This window comes from Erinaceus europaeus, chromosome 19, assembly GCF_950295315.1.
Source record: "Erinaceus europaeus chromosome 19, mEriEur2.1, whole genome shotgun sequence".
NCBI classification, from domain to species: domain Eukaryota; kingdom Metazoa; phylum Chordata; class Mammalia; order Eulipotyphla; family Erinaceidae; genus Erinaceus; species Erinaceus europaeus.
In genome coordinates this window covers 51,537,464-51,549,789 of record NC_080180.1, presented here as the reverse complement: position 1 = coordinate 51,549,789, position 12,326 = coordinate 51,537,464, and the positions used below count along the sequence as shown (strand labels likewise).

Below are 12,326 nucleotides of genomic sequence, written 5' to 3'. Positions count from 1 at the left end.
AGAGCAGGTGGGCAGTCAGGGAGTCCCTTGCTGCCCCAGAGGGCCGTGACCTTCTGAAAACATCTCCAGAGCCAAATGCCATGGAGGACTGCAGATACACTGTGTCTCCCTGTGAGATGAGCCTGAGATGGTGCCTTGAGGCCAGTCCTCCCCACGCTAACCTGACTCGGACCCTGCATGGCTGTGGGGGGTGGGAGGCTGGAGGTGAAAGTTGCCCACAGGCCCCTGCTGACCAGGGTCAGAGGTCAGGGAGACCAGGGGTGCTTTGTCCCCTAGACTGGAACTGGCTAAGATAAGCAACTACTAATGGTACCTGTATTTTTCTGTGAAAAAAAAAAAGCCAAATTCCCCAAACTTATTAATAAAAACGTCAAACCTGTGCTCAGTGTATGCATTGTGATTTAATTAAAATGCTCCCTGCTGGCAGGCAGTCGGCTCTGACCCGTGTGCATATTCTCTTCTGAAAGCAGCTTTGGGTCACAAGGTTCACCCTTCAGGGAGAGCGGGGAGCTCTTAAGAGACCCAGATCTCTGGCCCAGGAGAGAACTGGAATTGGGGTCCAGAGGCAGCCTGCAGCTGGGGGCATAGCACGAGAGGGGCTGAGGCTGCTCCCAGCAGACAGGCTGCAAAGCAAGGCTCCCTGCCAGGCCACACTGTTGTAGAGGCCTCTGACAGGGCTGGGAGGGAGGGAGGGAAGCTTTGAAATGCTAGAAAGTGGGGCAGGCAGCTGGGACTCAAAGGAATGAGGCCAGGGGAACATTCTGTGGCCTCTGGAATAGACCTGAAGCCGTAGAACCAATCAGTTTAACCCCCTCAATGGCCAGGTGGCCTCAACAGCCCAGGCCCAGCTCCCTGGACCCAGACTCCCACCCAGATGCCCACCCCCTGCTAAGTACTATTCAGACATCAGTGCACCCCTGGCTCTGGCCCAGTAGGATGGGAGCCACTGAGGGGGCTGCTAGTTCCAGTCCAATGCTCCCTGTGGATGCCAGCCTCCTTCTGCAGCATAATCCCCAGCTGTGCCTTCACTCACACCCCAGGGAGTGCTGGCCGAGTGTCCTTGTTTCAGGCCTAGTGACAGCTCCCAGGCCTTGTCCCTGATCCACCCACCACAAACACACAGGACAAGAGTCCCAGTGCAGCACTGCCCCTCTAGAAGTGTGGGGTGACCTGGGGATGGGGACCCTCCTGAGCAGAAAGTCAGCCTTCAGTTCTATGAACTGCTCCCCCACTGACTTATAGCTAAAGCTATTTAAAATCTTTTTTTTTTTTCATTTTAATTGATAGGACAGAGAGACACTGAGGGGAAGACAGAGACAAGAGAGACACTTACAGTGCTGTTTCAGTGCATGTGAAGCTTTCCCCTGTGGGTGGGAACCAGGGGCTTGAACCCAAGTCCCTGTGCACTGCAGTGTACATGCTCAAACAAGTGTACCACCACCCAGCCCCCAGCTAGAGAAATTAAAAAAAAAATTATCTTTATTGGATAGACCCAGATATCAAGAGGGAAGGGGGAAGCAGAGAGAGACAGAGACAGAAAAACCTGCAACCCTGCTTCACTACTTGTAAAGCTTTCCCCCTGCAGATGGGGACTGGGGGCTTGAACCCAGATCCTTATGCATTGTAACACATACACTCAACCAACTGCACCACCACCCGGCCCCTAGAGCTATTTTTAAAGAAGAGAGGGCTCTCTGTCTTGATGTCTGTTCTGACCTTCTAGGGTCAGAGTGCGGAAGGGACTCCCACAGAGTGTGGCAGTCAGGCAGAGGGGAAGTCTCCTCTGGTCAAAGGCCAGTGTAGGGAAAGGCCACATTAGAGAGGCACAGCCGCCACCACCAAGCCCCCAGAGGGAGTCTGTGTAGACCCCCGGCTCTTTTCCAAACCGCCAGCACCATTTACAATCCCTTCAGTGCAAAGCACCAAGGGAGGAAGAACAGGTATCAGGTGTCAGGTGTAACAGCTTCACTGCACAGCAATTACATTTTCTACAACAAGTTTTCAGTGAATCCTGTTTAAGGCGGTCCCCCAAACAGAGAGTGGGGCCAGCTGAGGGCATATTTGCGGAAAGGTGATTCTAGCTCCATGGCCCCGACCTGGCCTGGGCCTGAGGGAAAGGACCACAAGATAATCCTTGAGGGGCACAGTGGTCCGGCCACACCTGCTTCAGGGTGTGTATACAGAGGAGACACACGCAGGACACATTCCTTTGGGGCTGGGGTGGCAGCACCCAGGACCCGAGTCACAGAGGCGTTAGTGAGCTGTGACTCTAGGTGACTGTGACAGCTGGGTGGCTTGTCCTTGCTGCGAGGAGGACACGAGGCTGCCATCCACCCACCACTTTTGCAGACAGAGCCAGACCTTGTGAGGGCCCCAGATGCTTCTGTCTACAGCCACCAGGAGGTTGGCCTTTCCCTGTGACACACACTCCTGGAGTTCCTATGACAAATGAAGTTGCTTCCTAGCAGGCCTGCCCCACCCCCATGCGCCTCCTCCAGGGCCCTGGGGTGCAGGAAGGATGATGTTTATACACCTCAAAATTACAGTGGGAACACCTGGCAGGAAGGTGGTGCAACGTGTAAGGGATGAAATAATGAGCGACGGTGTGAGGGTGGGGGAGGGCTCGACGATGAGCCGGATATAAAGTGGGTGTTGACAGGACGGGTGATTCTTCCTGTGCACCTGCCACCCTCAGGAGTCAGTCACTGGGTCAGCCTGCTGTCCCCTGTCACTGAAGCACGGCTGGGATTTCTGCCAGATGAATTCTCAGTTCTCGGGCTCACAGGGCTTCTCAAACCCATAGCCAACTTGGAAGCTTACATGAAATTTTTTAAGAGGAAAAGATTTTTTTAAGACATATTATCTGTACCATAGTGGGCAGGGAGGTGGTGGTGGTGCAGCAGTGGAGCACAGGACTTGCAAACATAAAATCCTGCATTTGCTACCTGGCATCATACATGCCAGACTTACCTTTCTCTCGTTACCAAGATCTCTCTCTCTCCTCTCTCTCTCTCTCTTTCTTTTTTAAAGCACACTATAAAAACAGAGACACAGGGCACGGGTAGATAGCATAATGATTATACAGACAGACTGTCATGCCTGAGGTTTTGAAGTCCCAGGTAACCAGAGCTGATCAGTGATTTGGTAAAAAAAAAAAAAAAAAAAAAAAAAAAATCTAAAAACAGAGACACAGAGATGCTCCTTGTCGCTAGTTGTGAGGGGAGTGAGTACAAAGGTCAAATCTACAGTGAGAGACCAGATTATAGCTCCTAAGATGACGATCAGGAAGCTGGACGAGAATAAGTGCTGGTGGGGATGTTGAGACACGGACCTTCAAATACTGGTCATGGGGCTGTATGATGGTGCAGCCAGCTTGGAAAATTGGTTTGGCAGTCCCTCAGGCTGTTCAACATAGAATCCCCACGCGGTCCAGAAGTTCCTTTCATTCCTGCGGGTCCACACCTGAGAAGCCTGAGCGCGTATGCTCACACGTGTGTGCACAGACTCAGAGCCGGATGAACATGAGAGCCAGAACCAGAGACAGCTCAAATGTGCGCAGACTGAACGTTAAGGCAAGATGCGTCTGGCTCCAAGGATGGATTTTGAAAACAACAGGACACATGAAGGAAAACCAGCAGGGGAAAGAAAAAAAAAAAGCCACACACTGTGTTGAGTCCATTTAGGCTAAATGTCCAGACCAGGCAGACTCACCAAGAAAAAAGGAGACCAGGGCTCCGAGGGTGTGGGGTTAATGGAGTATGACTGCTAATGGGTGTGGGGTTTGTTTTGAGGGGGTGATGAGAATGTTCTGGAATCAGATGATGATGATGGCTGTACAACTCTATAAATACATTAAGAATCAGTGAACTGGGAACCTTGTAAAAAAAGAAAAAGGAAGGAAAGAATGAAACAAACATGGAAGGAAGGAAGGAAGTCTGGGGCTAGGAGGTGGTACACCCACTTCAGTGCATACGTCGCCGAGTGCAAGGACCCAAGTTCAAGTCCCTGGTCCCTACCTGCAGGGGAAGGTTCAGGAGTGGCTAACAGTACTACAGGTGTCTCTTGTTTATTCCCCGCTCCTCGATCAATTTCTCTGTCTTATCAATAACATAAAAACTTAAAAGAAGGGACAAAATGGCAGCCAGGAGCTGTGGATCCCTTGTACAGGTACTGAGTCCCAGTGATAACGTTGGTGGCAAACAAACAAGTAAACACACCATGCTTTCTCATTTCCAGAGTCTTCCACCTCATGTCCTCATGTCTCCCCACCCCATCACCATCCTTCCCGCAGTAAACGTGTGTGGCCAGATGCCCAGAATGCTCCCCCTCTGTCAACAGTCAGAGCTGGTAAAATCTGGAAACTGTTCTATTTTTCTGCATGGACTATTATTTTTTTTTTAAGCAATGAACTGATACTCCTATATCTTCCATCAGAAAATCAGCAGGCAATTTTCTTAAAAACAGAAAGCAACGTAGAAAAAGGGGGGAAAAAAAAGCTAACTTCTGAAGTCAGTGGGGGAGAGATGGAGTCGGATGAAACATATATTTTAATCACTCTTCTGATAAGACCTCTAGAAAGTATCACTGAATTCTAACGGGATGTGGGCTTCAGGTGTGTCTCCTTCCTAAAAGAACCTTGACTCCAGCCTGATTGCCTCGAAGAAGTCAGCCTTTACCCCACCTCCTCTAAACACGCTGGAGCTGGCAGAATACAGAGCTGTCTCTGTCTGTCTCGAAACCCAGTTGTCAGCATCTTTCCACATTTTTCATTTTTTCCCGCTGAAAGGTTCATCTTCACTGTGTTGGGTTTTTCATTTCTTTCCTTCCTTGGAGGGGCAGGATGTGTGGGGAGGGGGCAGACTACACCTCCTTTTTCATTTCCAATGCTACAATTCATCTGCTCTTATGTAGACAGACAGAGGGTTTTTTCCTGCCCTCGGGGCACTGGATCTTTCTGCTACTGCTAAGCACTGTTATAAACATTTGTATTCCTCTGAAAACCAGGCAACCCAAATCCTTTCCTCAATGAGGTGAGGTCCCTGCAGTTGACAGCCTCATTTGGGGCTGGGTAAAACAGCGTTTGTTAGTTCCTGTCCCCAGTTTTATGGCATGGATCCGGGTGTGTGCTCCGAGGTATCTCATAATTAGCCCAAAGCAGCTGAATCTCCAAAGCCCCACTTTGTAACCTGCCACTGTTGTCGAAGTGTATAAATATTAGATGCAAAAGGCGCCATTAAAATAACATTAAGTCTCTGGCTGAAGCATTGACAGCTGTGTTATCTGAAGTTGTGATCAGGCAGCTGCCTGGCTATTCTTCATCTTTTTGGGAATTTATTTGTAAGGGCTTTTCTGAATTCCAGGAATTTCACAGTCACCTAAGACTAACAGGGGGAGGTAGATGAAGCAGAGCACCTCCTTTGAAGATGTACTAGTCCCTGGAGCTCTTAACATGTTGGGCCTGTGTGTGAAGTGTTATCTACGAGACTTTCAGGCGGACCGGCCGACAAATGGGTCCAGGTACTGAAAGGCAGGGGTGGTGTGGTGTGTGTGTGTGTGTGTATACTGGAAGGCAGGGGTGGTGTGGTATGTGTGTGTGTGTGTCTGTGTGTGTGTGTGTATACATACACACACACATGCACACACATTCACCAAGAGGCCCAGCAACACAAGAGGGTTCAGGGTCCTGGCCTTTCGCATACACAAATGTTGTTGGGGAAATGTGCTGGAACACATCTCAGGCAAAGCCAAACAAAAATTGTTTCCCTTGGTTTGCAAAAATGAGACCCCAATTGCCTGCACTGCATAGAGCTGGTGCTTATTTCATTTGTTAAATAAAAAAAAAAAATCTACCTTTCAGAAGGTAGAAATTGCCTACCTTTCAGTAGGTAAAAACTTACCTTTCAGTGTACAAATAGCACTAAGAGGCATTTAATACTTCAGTTATGAAATTCCTTGAGTGAAGTTATTTGAGGTTCCCATCAAACGCTTCTGGGAGAACTGAACAACAGAGTTCCAGGAAGTTGTGGACATACCTGTTTAGCCGCCGAGGAAGAAATTGCCCTCCCGTCCAGCAGGTCCAGAAGCTCAGCCAGTGCAGAAGGTGTGACAGGACTAGCGGCCCCCAAAGGAGAGAAAGAGAGTTATATTTCTCATTGTCAGTTCTTACTGTAGGAAGGCCTGGAAGCTTCTTCATAGTCTGGGTGCCGGTAGCCAACCCTCTCCCGTCTCCCATCCTCCTGTATCTCCAAACTCAGTGGCTAGTCACCTAACACAAGTTGGACGTGCTAAGATCGACCCAGTCTGGAAAAGAGAAATTTCCCATGAGTGGTCATCCCACTTCCGTTTATCTTGTGCATCTCCAAAACTCTCTCCCTTTACACTGTCTGAACTGGAAGACGCTTTGAAGAGGGTTAAACCGGGAACGGCTGCTGGCTATGATAACATCATCCCAGAACTCATTCTTAACCTGGGCCCCGCGGCAAAGAAGTGGCTTGCTTCATTCCTGTCCCACATCTTGGAATCCGAATCTATGCCCAAAATTTGGCGTCGTGCGAAGATAATAGCAGTTTTGAAACCAAAGAAAGACCCAACACTGGCCGCCAGATATAGACCAATTTCTCTCCTCTCCGTGTGTTACAAACCCCTTGAGAGGCTGCTTCTGTCATGTATTTCTCCTCTTACAGAGAAATTCCTATCACCCGCCCAAGCTGGTTTCTGCCCAGGAAGATCTACCTGCGAATAAGCCCTGGCCCTCTCAACTTACATTGAAAATGGATTCCAGAAGAATTTAAAGACGGGTGCTGTCTTTGTTGATCTCACAGCAACCTATGACACGGTCTGGCACCGTGGTCTCCTAGACAAGATCTCAAGATGTCTGCCTCCATGGGTGGCCAACACTGTATCGTTTCTTCTCCAAAACAGAAGATTCCGGGTGCATCTGGGTGACAAGTCTAGCAGATGGAGACTTGTCTCAAGTGGCCTCCCCCAGGGCTCTGTTCTGGCTCCTACGCTATTTAATATTTACATCAATGACCTTCCAGAAACTTCTTCAAGGAAGTTCATCTACGCCGATGACATCTGCTGTGCAACTCAGGCATCCAAGTTTGACATCCTCGAGGAAACACTCACTAAAGATATGTCTCTGATATCTGATTACTGTAAAAAATGGCGACTAATCCCTAGCACTGCAAAAACAGTATCATCTGTTTTCCATCTACACCATGCCTCGGCCTCACGTGAGCTTAATGTGCAGCTTGGCGATACGAGAATCCGGCATGAAGCCCAGCCAGTCTATCTTGGCGTTACTCTCGATCGCACCCTGTCATTTCACAAACATCTCATAAAAACTGCAGCAAAGGTGGGCGCGAGGAATCACATCATTGCAAGACTGGCCAGCTCCTCATGGGGCACGAGCGCTTCCACACTACAATCATCATCTCTGGCATTATGCTATTCCACTGGAGAATACTGTGCCCCAGTATGGTTCCGTAGCCCCCATGTCCACTTGGTCGATTCCAAATTATATTCCTCCATGAGGATCATTTCTGGAACCATCCGTTCCACCCCGGTCCCATGGCTGCCAGTTCTTAGCAATATCACCCTGCCAGATATTTGTCGGGATGTGGCATCATCTAAGTTCATTTCCCACATCTACACTCGACCGGACCTGCCAATATACGTGGATATCTTCGCCCACCCTGTCCAACGCTTGATGTCTCGTCACCCAATCTGGTCCCCTACACCTACACTGAACTTCTCTGTTCCAGACTCTTGGAAACAGAGTTGGCAGTCAGCTGAGATCAAGAACAAACACCTCATCGCAGACCCCTGCAAGCGACAACCCGGCTTTGACCTAGCACGTTATGATTGGGCCCTCCTCAATCGCTATCGAACAGGCCATGGCCGGTGCGCCGCTATGTTCCATCGCTGGGGAGCCAGAGACGACCCAAACTGCCCCTGCGGCTCCAGACAGACTATGACCCACATAGTCAACGACTGCCACCTCTCCAGATTCAAAGGAGGTCTCGAAACTTTACATCAGGCTCAACCTGACGCTGTTGACTGGCTACGGAAGAAGGGCAAACGCTAGAAGAAGAACTGTGACAGGCCTTTAGAACCAGTGCACACCTGATTTTGTAGTTTGAAATAAAGAAACTCACACCCAGGAGTAAAATTAACGGGCTGACTGGGTTCTATTTTTTATTTATTTATTTTTTGCATTTTAGGAAATAATCAATTTGGGAGATTCGTGTTGGTTTTCTCTGTGTTGTCACCCAACAATAACAGCTATTTGGCAGAAGCTGTAGCAACAGACAACTGCTCAGCTTAATTAGTCAAAAAAAAAAAAAAAAAAAGGAGGTGGCTGCAAAATTTATGAACCCTGATGAGAGAAGAGGAAACAAAATAAATAAATAAAAACAACAGCAAAAAACCACCACAGTAATTAAATACTTTCAACTGAAAAGATCAGCCTAAAAATTAAATCCCAACCAAACAGCTAACAAAGCTACTTTTCTGAGTGTGTGTACAAATATACAGTCTCTTTAATTGCAAGAACTTTTCTGTCTTTTTGTTTTGTCTCTTTCCTTTCTACTTCATAGGACAGAGAGAAGTTGGGAGGGGATGGGGGCTAGAGGAGAAAAAGAGAAATACCTGCAGACCTACTTCATCATTTGTGACGCTTTCCCCTGGCAGGCGGGGACTGAGGACTCAAACCTGGGTCCTTGAGCACTGTAACATGTGCACTCAACTGGGCGCATCCACTGCCCGACCGCTAAGCATGTTTCTTTAATCACTCCCAGCCATGTCCTTAGTTGTCTTCATAGACCCTGCCACAATTTCCGCTTGCTTCTGCAGACTCACAACAGTGTTTGGGACACAAGGGTGCAGAGGACATTATACCTACACTTCTGGGTCTTGACTTCTTTGCCAAGATCCCATGGTATAAAAGAATGAGGGGTGTGGACTGGGAGGTGGCACATCCATCTGGATGCACAAGTTATAATGCTCGATGAACCAGGTTCAAGGCTCCCATCCTCACCTGCATGGGGGAAGTTTCACGAGTGGTAAGGCAGTACTACAGGTCTCTCTCTCTTTCTCTCCCTCCCTCCCTCCTTAGTCTGTTTCTATTCAGTAAGTAAATAAATATTAAAAATTGCAACCATCACCAAGCCTGCCCCGAAAGAGGTTCTAAAAGACCTCTTATAAACAAGAACATCACCATAATAATCGCCATATATCAGAGCAAATAAAAACTGTTGAATAATGGCACTACAATACATTAAATCCATAATATAAATAAATGTCAATGGCTTAAACTCACCCATTAAAAGGCACAGAGTGGAAGGATGGATCAGAAAACACAACACAACCATATGCTGCTTGAAAGAATCCCATATGACCCAACAAGACAAAAAAAGGCTTAAAGTGAAGGGATGGAAAACTATCCCTACAGGCTAATGGATCACAAAAAAGGGCAGGAACAGCTATTTTCATCTCTGACACAATAGACTTTAAATTAAATAAAGTAATAAAAGATAGGCAAGGCCATTACATAATGATTAGAGGATCAATCAACCAGGAAGATTTAACAATTATTAACATCTATGCACCCAATGAGGGCCCATCTAAATACATCAAACACTTACTGAAAGAATTACAAGAATACATCAATAGTAACATAATAGTAGTGGGAGACTTCAACACCCCACTCTCACACTTAGATCAACTAAGCAGAGAATCAACAAAGAAATAAGAGAATAAAATGAAGAGATGGACAGACTAGACCTCCTGGACATTTTCAGAGTTTTTCACCCCCCAAAACAGGAATACAAATTCTTTTCAAATCCACACAGCACATCCTCAAGGATAGGCCACATGTTAGGCCACAAAGACAGCATCAACAAATTCAAGAGCATTGAAATTATCCCAAGTGGGAGTCGGGCTGTAGCGCAGCGGGTTAAGCGCAGGTGGCGCTAAGCTCAAGGACCGGCGTCAGGATCCCGGTTTGAGCCCCCGGCTCCCCACCTGCAGGCAGGTCCCTTCACAGGCGGTGAAGCAGGTCTGCAGGTGTCTGTCTTTCTCTCCCCCTCTATGTCTTCCTCTCCTCTCTCCATTTCTCTCTGTCCTATCCAACAACAACATCAATAATAACTACAACAATAAAACAACAAGGGCAACAAAAGGGAATAAATAAATAAAAATTAAAAAATAAATAAAAAATAAAAAATAAATGTTTAAAAAAAAAAGAAAAAGAAATTATCCCAAGTATCTTCTCAGACCACCATGGAATAAAACTAACATTCAACATAAAAATTTCAAAACAGAAAATTACTAGAAGTCACAGAATTTGGAAACTCAACAACATGCTGCTTAAGAACCTCTGGGCCAGAGAGACACTCAAGCAAGAAACTCAAATGTTCCTGGAAACAAATGAAAATGAAGACACAAGCTATCAAAATATCTGGGACACAGCTAAAGCAGTACCGAAAGGGAAATATTAAAAAATATTTTAAAAGAAGAGAGGCAAAAAGATTGGTTATTTAGCATTAAAAAAGGGGGGCAGGTGGTGGCACACCTGGTTAAGCGCACACATTACAATGTACGAGAACCTAGATTCAAACTCCTCATCCCCACCTGCAGGAAGAAAGCTTCACTAGTGGTGAAGCAGGGCTGCGGTTTCTCTCTCCCTCTCTATCTCCTCCTACCCTTCTTAATTTCTCTCTATCTAATAAATAAATAAAAATATACTTTAAAAAAACGAGGGGTGAATGAACACAAAAAATGCCACTGATTTCACATGTGGGGTAAGGGCTTGGGATTAGTCAGAAGTCAAAACTGGTTCACTCGCTCTCTTTTAAAATAGATGGTTTTGCTTCTGTGAAACACATGCAGCAATCAGGCTAATGACACCCTGTCTCCCTGAGGTCAGGAGGGGGCTGGGTTTAAACAGACAGGGGCAACTCAAAAACAGCACATTTCGGTGTCTGGCTGAACGAAAGCTCTGACATGCTCAGTGCCACTTGAAACATCATCTGGGGAAGTCCCAGTAGCCATGGCTCACGGTGCCGAGGAGTGCTGGTTCGCTCTCTACGGCAGACGAGAACAGAGAGACCTCATTAGGGTTGTTCATTCATAGCAGCTGACGCACAGAGGCAACCCCCTTAGCCTCCAAGTGTTTGTTTATCCCTGAGTATGGATAAAGGTAATTCCAAGTGGAAATTAGGTTTGAAGAGTATCTGGTGTTATTAAATTGGTATTGGAGCATCTGTGAACCAGCCTGATTAAATCTCAACAGGAAGGGGTGGGGTAGAGGGCTGGGAAATGAAATGAACTTTGGTCCAACTTCCAACCTGACTGAAAAGGTAAGAAGGAAACCAGAATTGTTAAAAAATATAGGTGTGCTGGATGTTCTGAAACCCCAGAAAATGCAATGGCCAATAGAGAGTGTAGATTGTGTGTAAAAAAATAAACTAATAAGCACTGAGGTTGAACAGGATTTCTGGAGCATGTAAAAAAGAGGGTCCCTATTCCCGTAGGAATTGATGACTTTGGGGGTTCAGGGACAGAGTGCACAAAAGGGAGCCTGCATCGAGGGTGAGGAATCTTCCCAGGTGTCCCTCAGAAAGTGATGCAAACCCCCTCCACCTGACTGGACCTGCTCACACACCTGTCAAGTCTAAGCTGTCTCCTCCCCTTCCTGAGCACCTGTAGCCGCAGGCTTCTAGAGCAGGGTCCCAGTGTCCTGTGAGCGCTCTTCCCCAGGCTCTGCACAGGGCTTCACATGGAGCGCAGCTGGCACCAAAAAAGTGCTGACTCATGAGAAGATGAGCTCTGATTTCTGCCTGCAGGTTTCCTTGGCAGCTAAGCTGTAGGTCCGCATGTCTGACCCTTAAGGGGGTGTCTGGGCTACAGGAAGCTCAGACAAGCTTTTCTGTCCAAAGTGGAATGTGGGGGCTGGGGAGACAGCATGATTATGCAAAATACTTTCATGTCTGAGGCTCTGAGTTCCAGGGTTCAATTCTTAACACCACCACTAGCCAGAACTGAGCAGTGCTCTGGATATTCCCTCCCTCATTAAGTTAAATAAATAAAATAAAATAAAATAAAAAGTTTTTTTTTTCCAAAATGGTGAGTAGCCTCCTTTCTCACTGATTCTCTCAAAACTGGTTCCTCCTTCATCTTCCAGCTGACTGAAAAATGCCTCCCAAGTGAGAGATCTGGTCAGCTCCCTCCTCCTGTAGTCAGCCCTGCTGTGCCCCCTCCTCTCAGGCTTGGGTATTTCTAGTTGGCCTGCCTGCAAGAGGTCTCCAGCCCAGCTTCCTGCT

General features: G+C 47.2%; 1 protein-coding gene across 3 annotated transcripts in view; it reads right to left on the bottom strand.

Moving 5' to 3' along the window:
- Positions 1-12,326, bottom strand: part of GATB (glutamyl-tRNA amidotransferase subunit B) — an 88,468-nt gene that overhangs the window by 3,799 nt on the left and 72,343 nt on the right. For all 3 annotated transcript variants that reach the window (XM_007528372.3, XM_060178972.1, XM_060178971.1), the window contains one exon: positions 6,033-6,111. In XM_007528372.3, the coding sequence (XP_007528434.1) occupies positions 6,033-6,111 (79 nt within the window). The remainder of the gene's footprint in view (positions 1-6,032; positions 6,112-12,326) is intronic.